At 43.1% G+C, this 19,745-nt stretch overlaps 2 protein-coding genes across 2 annotated transcripts; both read right to left on the bottom strand.

Annotated features, from left to right (window-relative positions):
- Window positions 1-759: 759 nt before the first annotated feature.
- On the bottom strand, window positions 760-2,905 carry LOC143939931 (olfactory receptor 5F1-like). The gene is made up of 2 exons (XM_077461023.1): window positions 2,511-2,905; window positions 760-2,402 (listed from the first exon to the last, which is right to left on the bottom strand). Exons 1-2 carry the CDS (start codon window positions 2,519-2,521, stop codon window positions 1,451-1,453), a joined length of 963 nt encoding a protein of 320 aa, XP_077317149.1. The 5' UTR covers window positions 2,522-2,905; the 3' UTR covers window positions 760-1,450.
- A 6,054-nt stretch (window positions 2,906-8,959) lies between these two features.
- On the bottom strand, window positions 8,960-14,557 carry LOC143940085 (uncharacterized). Its single transcript, XM_077461133.1, has one exon. The coding sequence runs from the start codon at window positions 14,030-14,032 to the stop codon at window positions 9,131-9,133; it is 4,902 nt and encodes a 1,633-aa protein (XP_077317259.1). The 5' UTR covers window positions 14,033-14,557; the 3' UTR covers window positions 8,960-9,130.
- Between the last annotated feature and the right edge of the window lie 5,188 nt (window positions 14,558-19,745).

The following is a 19,745-nucleotide window of genomic DNA, read 5'->3' as shown; positions in this document are numbered from 1 at the left end:
CTCGTTAGAGCTTACAATCTAGGAGCATGTTACACGTTCCACCGTAAATACAGGTAACATGTTCCAAAAGGGGAACTTATCCTTAAAGATTTGATGATGAACATATGAATTGTTGGCTTTATTGCATGGCGTCATTCCAATGTTAATAATCATTCATGAAAGAACAGGCCAACTTCAAGATTTATAATCATATAGCTATTAAATGAAAATTAAAAACATGTATTGTTATAATATACAGTAATTTTAGGTTGGGCTAGAGACATTACTGTGCTGAACATTAAATATGTATTTAAAGTAGATAAACACTAGGGGTGGAAGGTCTGCAATGTATATCTGATTCTGGGGGTGTATGTATGCCTACATTCTAAAAGCCACTGTGCATACATATGAATTCCCAATAAACTAGCATATACTCTATTTGTTAAAATATGTGTATAGTGGTCATTTGGTTGGTTGGGGTGAGGGGTCTGACATACAATCACTAGACACTGTATGTTGACAGCCTAGCATGCCTTTGGATTTTTTATTTTTTTTATTTTAGGATATAAATGAAATGTAATATAATTATGATAATCAACTCTTAAGAATGTGACCAAATTACCAAAGTGGGATTAATATATAAGGATAATTCCATAATAATGAATTGTTATTGGTATTGTTAAAACCACTGGGAGTTGAAACTGACCTTTTGATGAGCAATGAATACAATTGTGTATAATCTTGGAAGTTCTACGTTGCTGAGGATCTTGACCCCTATACTCTCCCTATTTTCTGACCCTATCTGTCAATTTGACTGTATATGTGCAAAGCACCAACCTTGGAATTCAAAATGTAATGTAACCGTAAACCAGGAGAAAATCCAACATTTAACACAAATGAAATTCATCAGGAACAAAAGCATTACATAGTGGCCAACAGAAATGAATGGTGCATACCAATATGGCATGCACCTTCACTTTTACAAACATTGCATAATTGGCTTCAACATGTAAATAAAACTTTATTTGAACTTTAATAGATATCAGCCCTATTTTGGAAATTCAGTTTGTTATTCAGTTATTGAGAAAAAAGGCATTGTAATATCACACAAAGAAAAAAATGACTTACAAAATAAAAAGTTATGCTGAAACTAAGCACATTCAATCTAATTGTGCTCATTTTATGTTCATATTAATAATGTCCTGCATTTTATTTATATTGCAAAATAGTATTTTTTGTTTGATGCCACTGACTTCTTTTATGTTTACATTAAACATGCCCTGTGTTCTGTGAATATCACATTATTTTTCATATTATAATTTATTTAGTGAATGTAGCCTCTTTATAATTTTAATTCTTTCTTTTTTCTTAATTCTTAGTTTTTTGCACTGTTATATTAGTTATATTGTTAAAACTTTCAAAGAAATCAATCTTAAAACTGAACAAAACAATTCTACTTTAATGCCTGTATTTATCTTAATTGTATTATTTTAGTTGTTGCATGCTGGAAGTCTGTGTTTCTAAAGCTGTATATGAGAGGATTAATAAAAGGAGTCAGAACTCCATACACTACTGACAGTACTCTGTTATGGTCACTAAAGGAAGAAGAGCCTGGAAGCATGTATGTTATAATTCCTGTCCCGAAGAATAGAGTTACCACTATGAGATGTGATCCACATGTAGAAAATACTTTCTTTCTACCATTCATAGTGGGAATTCTTAAAACAGTTCTTAATATAAAAATATATGAAATAAGAGTTAAAACAAAACTGCCAATAATGATACATCCTCGAACCAAAATAGATACCAACTCATTAAAATCAGCGTCACTGCACGAGAGTTTCACCAGTGATGGAATGTCACAGAAGAAATGGTGGATTACATGATCTTTGCAGAAGGGCAACGTCGAAGTGTAAATAGTTTGCACAAAAGCATTAAAAAATCCACAACTCCAAGACACCACTGTCAGTCTTATACAGAAGGAAGGAATCATGACTGCAGAGTACACCAAAGGTTGACATATAGCAACATATCTGTCATAGGCCATTACTGAGAGAAGCACACACACTGCACTCCCCAGGCCAATAAAGAAGAACATTTGAGTAAAGCAGCCAACAAAGGATATAGTTCTGTTTTTTTGTAGAAGATTTTTTAATGTATTGGGAGTTGTAGCTGTAGTATAGAATATTTCTAAAAAGGCTAGGTTGGCCAGGAAAAAGTACATTGGTTTGTGCAAATCAGAGTCTAGGCGAATTATAAGAATAACTGTGAGATTCCCAAATATTGTCATGGTATATATAACAGAAAATGCCACAAACAGAACTTTCTCTAATGTCGGAGATGATACCAAACCCAACAGTACAAATTTGTCTACATATGAAATGTTATTGATTTGCTGTGTGCTCAACCTCGAAACAATGAACCTGCAAAAGATAAATATATTTATAATATATTAAATTTAAGGTGCTTTCCTACGCAGTCATACAACAATTTATACTGAAACAAATTCCAGAATGAGAGAGAAAATGTACCTTGACTCCATACTGTAGTTTTATTCTACATCTCTGAGTTGTAATGCATTTAAGGTTTATCTTGGAGCAGCCATTTTGTTGATTGCAGTTGAAATTAACCAACATTCACTGGTATGTGGTGTCGCTTTTATATTTTCTACAGATTTAGACAGAATCCAAGAGAGAATAATTAAATTAAATTATAATGATTTCTCCAAAGTTCTTTTGTGTCTTTATCATTTTATAGATGGGGAATTTATTAACTATAACAGGTACAAAAGGCAAATAGATAACCGACAAACATACAGACATCCTTTACGTTGCTACCAGTAAACGACAAGGGGTGCTAGATTACAAGGGCACCGATTTACGAAGTTACAGCACAATGGTCTTTAAAGCTTAACTACAGCTGAATGTTTTTATTAGTTTTGGATAGAGTAGGGAGGAGTTCTTTCAGGTTACTTTCTCTGTGTGTGGCTCCCATTGGGGAGATTTTCTCTTTCCCAGTGACACCTGTTAAAGACATGGGAGGGTGCAAGCATCACAGGGACAGGAAGACAAAAATTCCAATTAAAATAGAAGTTCTAAACCCTCCCCGTTCTACTAAAAATGTGATTTTGTTTTTTCCTGTGATCCTCATTGGAGAGATTTCCCATCAAACATATCCTGGGAAATTTTCCCAATAGGGATAAAAAACTAACAGGGCTTTCCCTGTTCTAAACTAAACAAAATAAAACATTTTGTCTAGAGTTGGGCATTTTAAGGCATGCTAAATAGAACTTAAGGCATGCTAAAATGACACACGATAATACTGAATGAGAGGCCATGCCTTAAAATGGATCTGAAATCAAAAAGTGAAAATGTGTTATGTTATAGTGAACAGTGAGAAATGATGATTGTGCCTAAACCGCACCCCCAAAAAAGTGTACTCTTTGTTGTGAGTTTTTATTTAACAAAAAAAAATCAATTCTGATCTGATATGTGAGGGTTATTCTCATAGTTGTATATCTGCAGTGGGGCATCTAATGCACTGCTGCCCCTGACTGCCAGTCTTATGAGATTTAAGATTTGGTGATATAATTTACAGTGGGGACGTGAGGTATTCAGACGCCCTTACATTTTTCACTCTTATATTGCAGCCATTTGCTAAAATCATTTAAGTAATTTTTTTTTCCTCATTAATGTACACACAGCATCCCATATTTACAGAAAAATACAGAATTGTAGACATTTTTGCAGATTTATTAAAAAAGAAAAACTGAAACTGAAATACTGAAATATGGACTTGATTAGGAAAGCCAAACACCTGTCTATATAAGACCTTACAGCTCACAGTGCATGTCAGAGCAAATGAGAATCATGAGGTCAAAGGAACTGCCCTAAGAGCTCAGAGACAGTTGTGGCATGGTACAGATCTGGCCAAGGTTACTAGAAAATGTCTGCTGCACTTAAGGTTCCTAAGAGCACAATAGCCTCCATAATACTTAAATGGAAGACATTTTGAATGACCAGAACCCTTCCTAGAGCTGGCTGTCTGGCCAAACTGAGCTATCGGGGCAGAAGAGCCTTGGTGAGAGAGGTAAAGAAGAACCCAAAGATCACTGTGGCTGCGCTTCAGAGATGTTGTCGGGAGATAGGAGAAAGTTGTAGAAAGTCAACCATCACTGCAGCCGTCCACCAGTCGGGGCTTTATGACAGAGTGGCCCGATGGAAGCCTCTCTCCAGTTTGCTAAAAAAACACCTGAAGGATTCCAAGATGTGAGAAATAAGATTCTCTGGTCTGATGAGACCAAGATAGAACTTTTTGGCCTTAATTCTAAGTGGTATGTGTGGAGAAAACCAGGCACTGTTCATCACCTGTCCAATACAGTCCCAACAGTGAAGCATGGTAGTGGCAGCATCATGCTGTGGGGGTGTTTTTCAGCTGCAGGGACAGGACGACTGTTTGCAATCGAGGGAAAGATGAATGCGGCCAAGTACAGGGAAAACCTTTTCCAGAGTGCTCAGGACCTCAGACTGGGCCGAAGGTTTACCTTCCAACAAGACAATGACCCTGACTTAAACCCAATTGAGCATCTTTGGAGAGACGTAAAAATGGCTGTCCACCAATGTTTACCATCCAACCTGACAGAACTGGAGAGGATCTGCAAGGAGAAATGGCAGAGGATCCCCAAATCCATTTGTGAAAAACTTGCATCTTTCCCCAAAAGACACATGGCTGTATTAGATCAAAAGGTGCTTCTACTAAATACTGAGCAAAGGGTCTGAATACTAAATAATACAAAGCACAACACCAGGCAGACTGTTGTCCATGAGCATCTTGCAGGAGAGTAAAGAGAGCCACCAGCCTATTCCATTGGATGACACCATTCCATGAGTGCAGGCCACTGGTACCCCTCAATTGTCTGGGTCATTTTTCACACAACTGACAGCACCATTCTAGTTTGAAGTCCATGCATGCAAAGTATATGTTAAATCTACCAATCATTTTTTGTACCCCATACATGAGAGACACATGACAAAGCCCTGTGGCAGCACCACATGAATGATACCAGTCTGCATAAAATGGTCTTCACTACTCATTCTTCTTGCTCCTCCCTTTCCACCCCTGTGAATTCTCTGTAAAATTTGCAGCCTCGTATCATAGAAATGAAAGCCTTGCAAGGAGCACATCAAGTGTGAAGGAGGGTCAGCATAGGGTTACACATAGTAGAGCCAAAAATAGGCTTCAGCTTCACTGTAAGTCTCCTAAACCTATTTTGCTATCTCCAATTCCTTGACTCCTACTCAGATGGTGCAGCCACAAATTGCTTTCTTTACAGATGATTCTATTCCAGCTGGTGGAATCTGCCCCTTCAACAACTTTGTGGCCCATCTCTGTCCTCCACCAGCATGTGGAAGCTCTGTCCTCCCCCAGCATGTGGAAGCTGTGGGAGTCCCTTGTCCCCAACAACATGGTGACAAGGTGCTTTGGGGTGGGGGGCAGAGCCCCCCACCCCAAAGCACCACCCCAGGTTAAGGGTATGTGGCCTGGTATGGTTCAGAAGGAGGAGGCGTTCACTAGTCCACTCATTACCTGGCCTGCCAGGCTGCATGCTCAGATAGGGGTCTGGCATGGATTTTGGGGGGACCCCATGCTGTTTTTTATTTTTTTAAATCCATATTCACTTAAAATCCATACCAGACCCAAAGGGCCTGGTATAGATTGGGGTTAATCCCCACGCCGTTTTTTAGAATATTTTTTATTGCCGGAAATTTAAATCTAAATTTATTTATTTTCTTTAGAAATGTCAGTTTTGCTGCAGCAGGTTCTATACAAGGTACAGGTGTGCCACATTACAGGCAGACTAAGGGAACTACCCAGGCACTATATTTTAAAAAAAATGTTTTTTATTGTTTGACTTTAAGGATCATTAAAATAACTGCTCCTGTAAAAACGATATTTAAAAAAAACAATTTGCTTTAATACATGTCCCTCAGGGCAGTACCCAGGCCCCCATACCCTTTTTATGGCCAAAAACTTGCATATAAGCCTTCAAAATGTGGACTTTTGATTTTTCAAGTTTGGGTCCCATAGACTTTAATTGGGTCTGTGGTTCGGGTCCAAACTTTTTACATGTTCGGGAGTTCGGGAGTTCTAGTGCAAACTAAACCGGGGGGGAGGGGGGGCTTGGCCCAACTCTATGCACGTTAAAAAATAGGGGTTTTAATTGCACACATTTGCAAACATTTGCACTCCAGGTTACTGAAGCCCTAACTCTATAACTCTCCAAAATTGGAGCACTTATATAGTGAAAGAATAAGGGCAAGTTTGTCTGGCGGCCCCTCCTTAAAGGTATAAGGATGGAACACCCAGCAAGGGCACAATGGCAGCTGAAGATAACCTTTATGCCACCATTATCAGCTCTTTTTACCACTGCAGACCTGCCAGAATTATCTCATGCTGAACTCATGCTGACCTATTCTGGTACTACGTGTAATGTTTGCAACACTCGAAAAAGAAAGAACCTTCAATGTAAAGCTTATACATGCTAATATATATGAAAATAAACTTGAAAAGTTTGTATATCCTCATCAAATGGATGAGGTGGAGAAAAGGGATAGGAGTGGGAGCTTTCGGCAAAAATCATATATGTGTAACTCAAGAACAAAAAAGCTGAAGTTAGCTTAACCACCTCTCGGTTGACCAAACAAAAAACTCTCCCAGCCCACTGTACATATCAACAAGGCAAAAAGTTTAATGGTATGAAAAAGTAATGGAAAATTACATATAAAAACCACACATATGAAAAGACACATACATCGCTAAAATAATGTGACCACCTCTACAGTTGTATTGTAGAACCATAAGTGCAATTGTGTTGTATATAATGTCCTCTATATTAGCACTGAGCTACTTAAGAGAAGAAACATAGATGGAATTGTAGACCCTGGTAGCTGGCAAAATAGTCCTGTGAGGTAAAGGAGTGAAGATGAACCACAGAAAGCATGGATGTTGCACCAAAGTCCCAACTCCAAATGAACACAGACCGATGGCAAATGGTGAAGACAACCAAACACTGGATTAAATGTTTCCAGAGACTGGTTAGTAGTGGTCTAGAGGAGGTACTGGGGTGCTTCATCAAGCTCAATGCTTGGGCATCACAGGTTGTGCCATGCTTCAAATCCTCAGGGTGATATTGTTGTGGCCACAATATCAGAGGCGGTCACATTATGTGACCACCTCTGATGTTGTGACCATAACAATATCACCTTGAGGATTTGAAGCATGGCACTACCTGTGATGATGAAGCATTGAGTTTTATGAAGCATCCTAGGACCGGATAAGTACCTGTTCAATATTTTATCTTGAAGGAATAGTGACTGTGTAACAACCCACTTAGTCCATCCAGATTATGCACTCCAAAGGACGGCACAGGATTCTTATTGGTAGCCCAGTGCTCTAAAAAGACTGTGCATCTATTTTTAGTCCAAGGAAGGGAGTCTAGGATACAGACTGATTTTATGATTAAATACATTAATATATGAAATATACTTAATTTTCACATCTTGTTTCTGACATTTGAACCTCCTCTAGACCACTACTACCAGACTCTGGAAACATTTAATCCAGTGTTTGGTTGTCTTCACCATTTGCCATCGGTCTGTGTTCATTTTGGGCTGGGACTTTGGTGCAATATCCATGCTTTCTGTGGTTCATCTTCACTCCTTTACCACACAGGACTATTTTGCCAGCTACCGGGTGTGACGAACGCTGGTGTCAGATCCCTGCCCTCCTCGCTAACTGGCGACAAAGGACCGGCCAACTTAACACCACGCTGTCACTTACGTAACAATGCCACACTCAGCTGCACCCAGCACAAAGATTTTCCAGCTTGCGGGACCACAATCTAGGTGCAGGCAGCCTGAGAGCGATTGTCACTGGGCTAATTACACAATTAACCCTTTAACTGCCACCACCCCCGTTTAAAAGACAGAGCCGGGGGGACTCGTAATTTAAGCAATACCAATTATAAGTTTAGAATAAGCGCCTGCAACACACACACTGCCACCACAGACAGGTCTGCTCAGTGCCTTACTCTACCACAGTAGCGCCTTTTAAGAGACAGGTTCGTTTATAGTTTGCATCAAGAGCTTTAAAGACAAGGTTAACACTTTTCAACATAAGGGTTTATTATGAAAAGGTCAAGGTTGGTGCGAATAAAACATTTACAGAAAAAGGATGTTTCAAAAAATAAAGACAATATACAGCCACAAAGAAATAAGGTAGAATTGGGAAGGAAGTATACTTGCAATTAATGTCCAAGAGTTGATCAGAGTTCAATCGATGAGCAAAGGTAATCGGTTCTCAACTTGGCAGATGTTCCTGCTTGGATGGTAAAAGGAGAACTGCCTATTGCCTTGGCCTCTCCTCTTTTCTGTCAAATCAAAGGGGGTGTTGACAGCGACCAGTGACCAATCGTCTGGTCATCTTGTTTAGGGGTTGGTTGCTGGGAGGTGTCTACACTCATGACCCTGTCCCAGGTACACTTTGTTATACATATTCATATCTCTGCCTCTCTATGGTTTATAGACTGCAGATATCCATTTTAGTGATCAGCATGATATTTGCTTCAAAACGAGTCCACACATGACAGGTTTCCCATTTCAGGGTTACCTTGGAGGAGTAAGGGGTCCCAGTGGCTTCCCATATGACCTGGCATAGGGGTGTTTGGACTTGAAATGTTAGAAATTATCCAAGGAAACTAAATATATCCATATTATGGCTGTGCTATGATGGCTTTGAAAGTTATAAAAAATGTTAACGTTTCAACACTTTACTAATCTGTTTGCACGCTATCTGGTTGTAAGTATTTACGACGGGTATCTGTTGGTTGTCTGCATGGAGAAAGTGACAGTTTTACGACAGGCCGGAATATCTGCCAGGCAACTTGAGCCTTGTTTTCTCTGCTAAGATAACCTTTCTTCCCTTTGAAGATTTTAAGAGCTTTTGGAATTCCTAAGACAAGGGAGGGGGGAGTTTAGATTATTCTGTAAGTTTATTCTAAGGTCAGCCAAACTGTCATGGCTGCTTTCCACACAAAATGGCAACTAGTTACAATATATCCTGGCTCAGACGTGATATCGTTACACCTCCCTCCTTAGGTGGTTGCATGGGAGGGAACTACAATTTCCCTCCTGACGCAACCGACTCTTGCAGGCTCGGCTTGTCGCGACAGCCCATCAGCATTGCCATGGGTGCTGCCTTTCTTATGCTGGATGGTGAAATCGTATTGCTGAAGAATTAAGCTCCACCGAAGTAGTTTGCCATTCTCCCCAGCCACACGATTTAGCCAGCTCAAGGGATTGTGATCTGTGATCACAGTGAAGTGCCGTCCATAAAGGTACGTTTGTAACTTCTGGAGAGCCCACACGATCGCAAGACACTCCTTTTCAATCGTGGCGTATGCTACTTCCCTGGGAAGCAGCTTTCGGCTCAGGTAGAGGATGGGATGCTCCTCTCCAGCATCATCCACCTGGCTCAGGACTGCACCCAATCCATAGGCAGAGGCATCAGTCTGCACTAGGAAACGGCGGGTAAAGTCTGGAGCCTGTAGCACAGGGGCGCGGGCCAGCGCCTCCTTCAAGGCCTGAAATGCCTGCTCACATTCTGGTGTCCAAGACACCACCTTGGGCAGTTTCTTTTTGGTTAGGTCAGTCAGAGGTTTAGCCAGGCTACTATAGTTACATACAAACTTCCTATAGTAGCCAGCGGTCCCCAGGAAAGACATAACCTGCTTTTTGGTTTGGGGGGTAGGCCATGCCAGGATGGCATCAACCTTCCCTGTCTCGGGTTTCAGGGTGCCTCCTCCTACCCGGTGTCCCAAGTACTGCACATTGGTCATGGCAATCTGACACTTACTGGGTTTGACGGTCAGATTGGCAGCTGTCAGTTGGTCCAGGACCTGTGACAGGTGCACCAGGTGTTCTTCCCAGGTAGGGCTGAACACGGCGATGTCATCCAGGTAGGCTACTGCAAAGGTTTCCAGCCCCTCCAGTAAGTCATTCATGACTCTCTGGAAGGTAGCTGGGGCGTTCTTCATCCCAAACGGCATGACGGTAAATTCGAACAAGCCGAATGGGGTGATAAAAGCCGACTTTTCTCGAGCCTCAGGGGCCAAAGGAATTTGCCAATACCCCCTGCTCAGATCCATGATGGTGATATAGTGGGCAGCCGCCAGCCTGTCTAACAACTCATCAATCCGGGGCATGGGGTAGGCATCTGCAGTGGTGATGGCATTCAGTTTCCGGTAGTCCACACAGAACCTGGTCGTCTGGTCCTTTTTGGGGACCAAGACTACTGGGGACGCCCAGGCACTGTGGGACTTCTGAATCACCCCCAGCTGTAGCATTTCCTCCACCTCCCTTTTCATGTCAGCCAGCACCTCCAGGGAGACGCGATAGGCTGACTGTTTAATGGGAGGATGTGCCCCAGTGTCCACCTGGTGGACAGCGAGATGCGTCCTCCCAGGTTTTCCCGTAAACCTGCTACCATGCACTGCAAGCACTTGCTTCAGTCCAGGTACCTGGTTGGGGGTAAGATTGGAGTTTATCAGGAGTTCTGAGTCTACCTCCCTGGTGTCAGCTAGCAGGTCTAGAAGTGGATCAGCCTCCTCAGGCTCTGGCCTGCTGCAGACTGGCATGACATAGGCCGTGCGTTCATGATGGGCTTTGATCATGTTCACATGAATGGCCTTCTGCCGTCTACTCCCTTCTCCCAACCTGACCAAGTAGGTGACATCATTCAGACGCTGGGTGATGGTGTACGGGCCTTCCCATGCTGCTTGGAGTTTGTTCTGCCGCAGGGGAAGCAGAACATACACCTTCTGACCAATGTCATAGGTCCGCTCCCTAGCATTACGGTCATACCACTCTTTCTGCCTGGTCTGGGCCTGGGTCATATTTTCCCGCACAATTTCCACCAGCGTCTCCATTTTATCCCTGAATTTTAGGACGTAATCCACAACAGAGACCTCTGGGTCGGCAATCTTGCCCTCCCAGGTCTCACGGATTAGGTCCAGGGGCCCTCTTACCCTCCTTCCATACAGAAGTTCAAATGGCGAAAAGCCTGTGGACTCCTGAGGCACCTCTCTGTAAGCAAACAGCAGATGAGGCAGATACCATTCCCAGTCCTTGCCCTGGGAGTGCACAAAGGTTAGCAACATTTGTTTCAAGGTGCCATTGAAGCGCTCGCACAAGCCGTTTGTTTGTGGGTGATAAGGACTGGCCATGATATGCGTCATCTGTATTTGCTGACAGAGAGCTTGCATCAAGTCAGACACAAACTGAGGGCCTTGATCGCTAATGAGCTCGGCTGGGAATCCCACTCTTGTGAAGATTCCCAGGAGAGCATCAGCGACCTTGTCTGTCCGGAGGCAGGAGAGAGCCACCGCCTCTGGATAACGTGTGGCATAGTCGACAACTGTAAGGATATAACGTTTGCCTGAACTGCTAGGGATGGCCAAAGGCCCAACGATATCCACTGCCACCCTCTTAAAAGGTTCATCAATCACAGGCAAAGGTTTTAGTGGAGCCTTGTGGACATCCCCTACCTTGCCAACTCGCTGGCAGGTAACACAGGACCGACAGTAGTCAGCTATGTCAGCAAGCATCCTGGGCCAATAAAAGTTATGTACCAACCGCCCTCGGGTCTTAGTGATCCCCAAGTGCCCTGCGAGAGGAATCTCATGGGCCACTTTTAGCAGCGGTCCCCTAAATTGACTGGGTACCACTAGCTGTCTGTCACCTATGTCAGCCTCATTCCCCTCTGCAAGCAAACTTTCTCTATACAGTTTCCCTTTGTCCCAGTAGACCTTTTGTTTGTCATTCTCTGCAGGGGGGCGATCAGCTAGACTTCTGAGCTGTGCTAGTGTTTGGTCTGTCTGCAGTGCTGTTTCAAAGGCGGGACCACAACTCTCAGCCAGCAGTCCTGTGGCAAACGAGGACGGCTGCTGAGGCTCAACAGAGGTGGAGTCCACTGGGTCAGAACAGGGAGAGGGTCCCGAGACCTCCTCCTGCTGTTCTGCGATCAGTGCCTGCACCTCGGCTGCCTTTGCAGCACTGCGAGTGACCACCAATACTGGCAATACATCATCATCATCATCATCATCATCATCATCATCATTATCGTCATCATTGTCATCATCATCATCATCATTGTCATCATCATCATCACATTTAACCTTTATCAGTTCAGCAACATTGGAACATACATCAGGTACCTTCACTAGCAAGGGGATCTCCTCTCCTGTCTCTGAAGGAGGACCTTGCACTTCAACTCCACCCTCCCCCTCCCTCTGTCCATCCACAGGTTGCCCAGATATTACCCCAACATCTGTAAACAGTACCTTGGTAGGTCCAGAAGGTTCCGTGGGAGCATCCTGGGTGCTCTTAGCAGGGGCATAGTAAGAAACAAGGGTACCTAAATCAGAACCCAACAACACAGCAGTGGGGATCTCCTCAGAGACACCCACCTCTCTCATCCCACTTCCGGCACCCCAATCCAGGAAAACATAGGCACGAGGTACATGGGAACAGGTTCCCCCAACTCCAGTCAGGGAAAGGTACTTCTCTGGGATGATGTCTGTTTCTTCTATCACCTCTGGTCTGACCAAAGTGACTTCGGCTCCAGTGTCACGAAAGCCTGTTACAGTTCGTTGGCCTACAATGACTGGCTGCAAGTTGGCATTGGTTCCTGGAGGTTTTCCACCGACGAGCAGCACAGCAGAAGGGTTGCTGGCCGGATGGCCAGGGGTTGTCGTCTTCTTCTGCTCAGGGCACTGTGTCCGGAGATGTCCGCCTTTCCCACAGTTATAGCATTTGCGGTTGTCAGTCACAAAGGCTTTGGCTCCAGGAGCTGCAGGTTCCGGCCGCTGAGGAACTTGGTTGGTAGGTAGAGGAGGGGTTGCCAGGTGTGATTTCCCTCCTTTCCAGCCATTTGGAGGAGCCTTGCGATGGTCAGATACCCGAGAGTGGATATAGGTATCTGCCAGTTCTGCTGCTGCTTTGGCAGAGGTTGGCTTTCGCTCCAGCACAAACTGTCTGACGTCTGTAGGACAGATGTGCAAAAGTTGATCTTCAATCATAAGATCTTCCAAGGACTCAAAAGAATCGGCATTCAAGCCTTTAGTCCACTGCCGGAATGTGGTGCGTAAGCGACTTACCACATCCAGGTATGAGTCCCCAGGCCCCTTTTGCAAGGACCTAAAACGCTTCCGGTACACTTCCGGGGTTAGCTGAAACTTTTGGATGATTGCAGCCTTTAGGGCCTCATAATCACCGCCTTGCTCTTCTGACAGTTCAACATAAGCATCCAGGGCCTTGCCTCGTAGCCCTGGCGTCAGGTACCGGGCCCATTGTGCTGGGGGCAAATGGTACTGACGACAAGTTTTTTCAAACGACAGTAGATACACGTCAATGTCACTGTCCTTTTCCATAACTGGAAATTTGGCTGCCGGGGTCACTGGCAGAGAGTCATCCCTGTGCTCTAGGGATCCGAGGTTCTGAGTCTGTCGCTGCTGCTGGAGCCTAGCCATCTCCAGTTCGTGCCGACGATCAGCCTCCCTCTCAGCCTGGCGTTCTTCTCGCTCAGCCCTGCGTTCCTCTCTCTCAGCCTGGCGCTCGAGAAACTGCAGGTACGCCACAGGATCCGTCTCCCTGAGGTGTTGTAGCGTTTCCTGCATTTGAGGACAGTCTATTCTGGTTCCAGGCAATCTGATGCTGGCCTGCTCCGGCAATGGCCTGGAGGTAACAATCCGTGGTAGTCCAGTGTCAGTCTCTGCATGCCCATCTGGTGAGGCCGCCTCTGAACCACTGGGCTCTGGAGTAGCGGAAACCCTTTCTGGTCCAGTTTCCCCCAGGTTCTGGTCTGCACGGATATCAAACTCATGTAGGGCATGTATCAAGCCATCACGGTTTTTGCCACCGACATCAATTCCTCTTTCTGTGCACTCAGCAGTCAGTTCATTTTTGCTCATCTTTTTATATGCTGATACCCCAGACATGTTGCAAGCAGAAAAGATAGAACAGAAAGCAGAGATAGGAAGAAGATGTAGAAAGGAGCTGTTGCTGTATATCTCTTTTTAAAAAAAAGTAAACAAAAAAATAATGTGCACCAGCTTGTCTCTAAGGACTGTTTCCACAAAGGTTACAATCCTTCAGTGCAGAGCTAATTCCTAACAATGCACTGAATGCTCTTAATGCGAAACTATCCCGCTACGCTGCCAGCCAATATGTGACGAACGCTGGTGTCAGATCCCTGCCCTCCTCGCTAACTGGCGACAAAGGACCGGCCAACCTAACACCACGCTGTCACTTACGTAACAATGCCACACTCAGCTGCACCCAGCACAAAGATTTTCCAGCTTGCGGGACCACAATCTAGGTGCAGGCAGCCTGAGAGCGATTGTCACTGGGCTAATTACACAATTAACCCTTTAACTGCCACCACCCCCGTTTAAAAGACAGAGCCGGGGGGACTCGTAATTTAAGCAATACCAATTATAAGTTTAGAATAAGCGCCTGCAACACACACACTGCCACCACAGACAGGTCTGCTCAGTGCCTTACTCTACCACAGTAGCGCCTTTTAAGAGACAGGTTCGTTTATAGTTTGCATCAAGAGCTTTAAAGACAAGGTTAACACTTTTCAACATAAGGGTTTATTATGAAAAGGTCAAGGTTGGTGCGAATAAAACATTTACAGAAAAAGGATGTTTCAAAAAATAAAGACAATATACAGCCACAAAGAAATAAGGTAGAATTGGGAAGGAAGTATACTTGCAATTAATGTCCAAGAGTTGATCAGAGTTCAATCGATGAGCAAAGGTAATCGGTTCTCAACTTGGCAGATGTTCCTGCTTGGATGGTAAAAGGAGAACTGCCTATTGCCTTGGCCTCTCCTCTTTTCTGTCAAATCAAAGGGGGTGTTGACAGCGACCAGTGACCAATCGTCTGGTCATCTTGTTTAGGGGTTGGTTGCTGGGAGGTGTCTACACTCATGACCCTGTCCCAGGTACACTTTGTTATACATATTCATATCTCTGCCTCTCTATGGTTTATAGACTGCAGATATCCATTTTAGTGATCAGCATGATATTTGCTTCAAAACGAGTCCACACATGACAGGTTTCCCATTTCAGGGTTACCTTGGAGGAGTAAGGGGTCCCAGTGGCTTCCCATATGACCTGGCATAGGGGTGTTTGGACTTGAAATGTTAGAAATTATCCAAGGAAACTAAATATATCCATATTATGGCTGTGCTATGATGGCTTTGAAAGTTATAAAAAATGTTAACGTTTCAACACTTTACTAATCTGTTTGCACGCTATCTGGTTGTAAGTATTTACGACGGGTATCTGTTGGTTGTCTGCATGGAGAAAGTGACAGTTTTACGACAGGCCGGAATATCTGCCAGGCAACTTGAGCCTTGTTTTCTCTGCTAAGATAACCTTTCTTCCCTTTGAAGATTTTAAGAGCTTTTGGAATTCCTAAGACAAGGGAGGGGGGAGTTTAGATTATTCTGTAAGTTTATTCTAAGGTCAGCCAAACTGTCATGGCTGCTTTCCACACAAAATGGCAACTAGTTACAATATATCCTGGCTCAGACGTGATATCGTTACACCGGGGTGTACAATTCCATCTATGTTTCTTCTCTTAAGTAGCTCAGTGCTAATATAGAGGATGTATGTATGAAGAACAAATGTATACATTTAATTTTACTTTTATTAATCTGTTTAACAGAAAGCACATCTGGAAACAACAAATTAAACATTTAGATGAAATTACATATTTATAGCAGAACTTTGAAAATTGATATCACACAGACAAATGAGCCTGTGTTTACTTCTAGCAGCTAACGTGTGCCACAATACTGTATGTATGTTACTTTATCTCATTTCTTCTTAAGGAGATGTATATTGTCTGCCTTGAATCTCACATACTGCATTTCTGTTTTGGAGACAAATATTCCTTATACATTACTGTTTCTGCAATTATTTGTTTTTGAATGAATGCCAGACTATACATCATGTATAGTAGTGGGAGAAATATCAAAAGAACGGTATATCGCTACTATGGGTTCAACAAAACTTAAACACATGTGAAAAATAAAATCTTATGAAGAACTTGAGCCTTATGTGTATTCTTTATCACAATGTCCTTATACGACCTCCAAAGATTACATTTTCTTCCTTGTGTGAATATTCCACCACCATCAGCCATGCATGTGTTACCATCATAAAAAAGAAAGAGAAATATAAAAAAGAACTGCACTGTGTACTAATAATACCTAAATAGCTGCAAACTCTGCTGTGAGACATACACAAGGACAATAAAGATGAAGGAAGAGAGTTGCGCTCTAAAAAAAACAATAAACAACAAATTCCTCACAATAAATTCAAACCGTGGTGAATGGGCTATATAGGAACCAATACTGTATAATAAATGTCTTTGAATTGTTCAAAGGACAAGGTTCCTCGATAAGTGACACTTGATGCCATAGCTACCATAGAGGAGCACAAAAAAGTCTGTGATATTAAATTCTCCATGTGATGTAACAGATCACAGTAACAAACAAAGTGAGTATCCACCACCACATAGATTGCACGCTTACCAGCTTGCACAGCCAGGGTTTCTTCCTCACAGGATGTCAGGGAGATACCACTCAGAGCTGGGTAGACTTGCAGTGCAGAAGAAAGCAGATAAGCAAACTTTCCACTGTCAATAGCCATCTTTTCCATCCATAATAGTGAAGACACTTCTCCACTCTGTTCCCAGGTGTAGAAATGGGAAGTTGCTGTCGTTTAAGTACTTTGTTTATATATCTTGTTACTCTTCTGAACCACTGCTGCTATATGTACTGGTTCCTCAGACCAACAGCTGTTCCATACACACAGCTTTGAGCTTCTTGACCACACACAGCATTGAGCCCTTTAACCACTTAAGGACCGCCGTATTGCCATTGTACGTCATTACAATGGCACCGGGAGGCACAAGCACGTACATGTACGTGCCTGCCTTCCAGCGGGTGGGGGGTCCGATCGGACCACCTCCCGCTGGATACGGCGGTCCGGTTCGCTTCAGGAGCGATCCGAGATGAGGGGATGGCCGTTGGTTTCTGGCCATCCCCTCTCGATCGCTCCTGGCGAATGAGAAGCTTCCTCCCACTGTGTATTGTATACACAGGCAGGGAGGAAGTGATGTCATTCTCCTCTGGGCGGTCTTTTTGACCAGACTACGAGGAGAAGACAAAGTAAGTGTGCACCAAGACTACACTGACATGTAGGCACACACAGGCACACATACTTATACTACCCAATGATGGTTTTAACCCCCTGATTGCCCCTAGTTAACCCTTTCACCAGCGATCACAGTATAAGTGTCACTGGTGACGCTGGTTAGCCAGTTAGTTATTTAGGTTCCCCGTCAGGTTTTTATATAGCGCCAGGGACCCCCATATACTACCTAATAAAAATTTGAACCCCCTGATTGCCCCTAGTTAACCCTTTCACCAGTGATCACCGTATAAGTGTTACGGGTGACTCTGGTTAGTTTGCTTTTTATAGCATCAGGGCACCCACTATTTATTACCCAATAAAGGTTTAACCCCCTGATCACCCGGCGGGTGATATCAATTAGGTTTTAGGGTCAGGGTCTGCGTCGCCCCAGGCAGTGCTAGGTTAGTGCCAGTACCGCTAACACCCACACGCAAAGCATAAACCTCCCATAGTGGTATAGAATCTGAACAGATCAATATCTGATCTGATCAGATCTATACTAGCATCCCCAGCAGTTTAGGGTTCCAAAAAAACGCATTGTTAGCGGGATCAGCCCAGATACCTGCTAGCACCTGCGTTTTGCCCCTCTGCCCAGCCCACCCAAGTGCAGTATCGATCGATCACTGTCACTTACAAAACACTAAACACATAACTGCAGCGATCGCAGAGTCAGGCTTGATCCCTGCGATCGCTAACCGTTTTTTTGGTAGCATTTTATATTTAAATCCGGAAGGCAGTGCTTGGTTTTCGGGGTCCAGTACCTGGCTAGGCTCCAAAAAAGTCCCCCACATGTGGTCTCCCATTACTCGGGAGAAGCAGCAAAATGTATTTTGGGGTGTAATTTGACTTATGCCCATAGCATGTGTGAGCAATATATCATTTAGTGACAACTTTGTGCAAAAAAAAAAAATTGTAAAATTCCTGCAACTTGTGGCAAAATATAAAATATTTCATGGACTCAACATGCCTCTCAGTAAATAGCTTGGGGTGTCTACTTTCCAAAATTGGGTCATTTGGGGGGGGGGGGTTGTGTTATTTTTTGTCATTTTATGGCCTTCAAAATTGTGATAGGTAGTGAGGAGTAAAATCAAAAATTTGCACCCTTAGAAACCCTGAAGGCAGTGATTGGTTTTCGGGGTGCCGTACGCAGCTAGACTCCCAAAAAGTCCCACATATGTGGTATCCTCGTACTCAGGAGAAGCAGCAGAATATATTTTGGGGTGCAATTCCACATATAACTATGGCATGTGTGAGCAATATATCATTTAGTGACAACTTTTTGTAAACTTTTTTTTTTTGTGTCATTATTCAATCACTTGGGACAAAAAAAAAATTCAATGGGCTCAACATGCCTCTCCACAACTTCCTTGGGGTGTCTACTTTCCAAAATGGGGTCATTTGGGGGGGGGTTTGTGTTATTTTGGCATTTTATGGCCTTCGAAACTGTGATAGGTAGTGAGGAGTGAAATCAAAAATTTGCACCCTTAGAAATCCTGAAGGCAGTGATTGGTTTTCGGGGTGCCGTACGCAGCTAGACTCCCGAAAAGTCCCACATATGTGGTATCCCTGTACTCAGGAGAAGCAGCAGAATATATTTTGGGGTGCAATTCCACATATAACTTTGGCATATGTGAGCAATATATCATTTAGTGACAACTTTTTGTAAACTTTTTTTTTTTTTTGTGTCATTATTCAATCACTTGGGACAAAAAAAAAATATTCAATGGGCTCAACATGCCTCTCCACAACTTCCTTGGGGTGTCTACTTTCCAAAATGTGGTCATTTGGGGGGGTTTTGTGTTATTTTGGCATTTTATGGCCTTCGAAACTGTGATAGGTAGTGAGGAGTGAAATCAAAAATGTGCACCCTTAGAAATCCTGAAGGCAGTGTTAGTTTTCGGGGTACCATACGCGGCTAGACTCCCAAAAAGTCCCACATATGTGGTATCCCCGTACTCAGGAGAAGCAGCAGAATATATTTTGGGGTGCAATTCCACATATAACTATGGCATGTGTGAGTAATATATCATTTAGTGACAACTTTTTGTAAACTTTTTTTTTTTTGTGTCATTATTCAATCACTTGGGACAAAAAAAAAATATTAAATGGGCTCAACATGCCTCTCCACAACTTCCTTGGGGTGTCTACTTTCCAAAATGGGGTCATTTGGGGGGGGTTTGTACTGCCCTGCCATTTTAGCATCTCAAGAAATGAGATAGGCAGTCGTAAATTAAAAGCTGTGTAAATTCCAGAAAATGTACTCTATAGTTTGTAGACGCTATAACTTTTGCGCAAACCAATAAATATACGCTTATTGACATTTTTTTTACTAAAGACATGTGGCTGAATAAATTTTGCCCTAAATGTTTGACTAAAATTGAGTTTATTCGATTTTTCTTATAACAAAAAGTAGAAAATATCATTTTTTCTCAAAATTTTC

The sequence above is a fragment of the Lithobates pipiens genome, unplaced genomic scaffold (genome assembly GCF_037356315.1).
Source record: "Lithobates pipiens isolate NorthernLeopardFrog02 unplaced genomic scaffold, aLitPip1_a1.2 Scaffold_3, whole genome shotgun sequence".
Lineage (NCBI taxonomy): Eukaryota > Metazoa > Chordata > Amphibia > Anura > Ranidae > Lithobates > Lithobates pipiens.
This window is presented reverse-complemented; position numbering and strand designations above follow the sequence as displayed.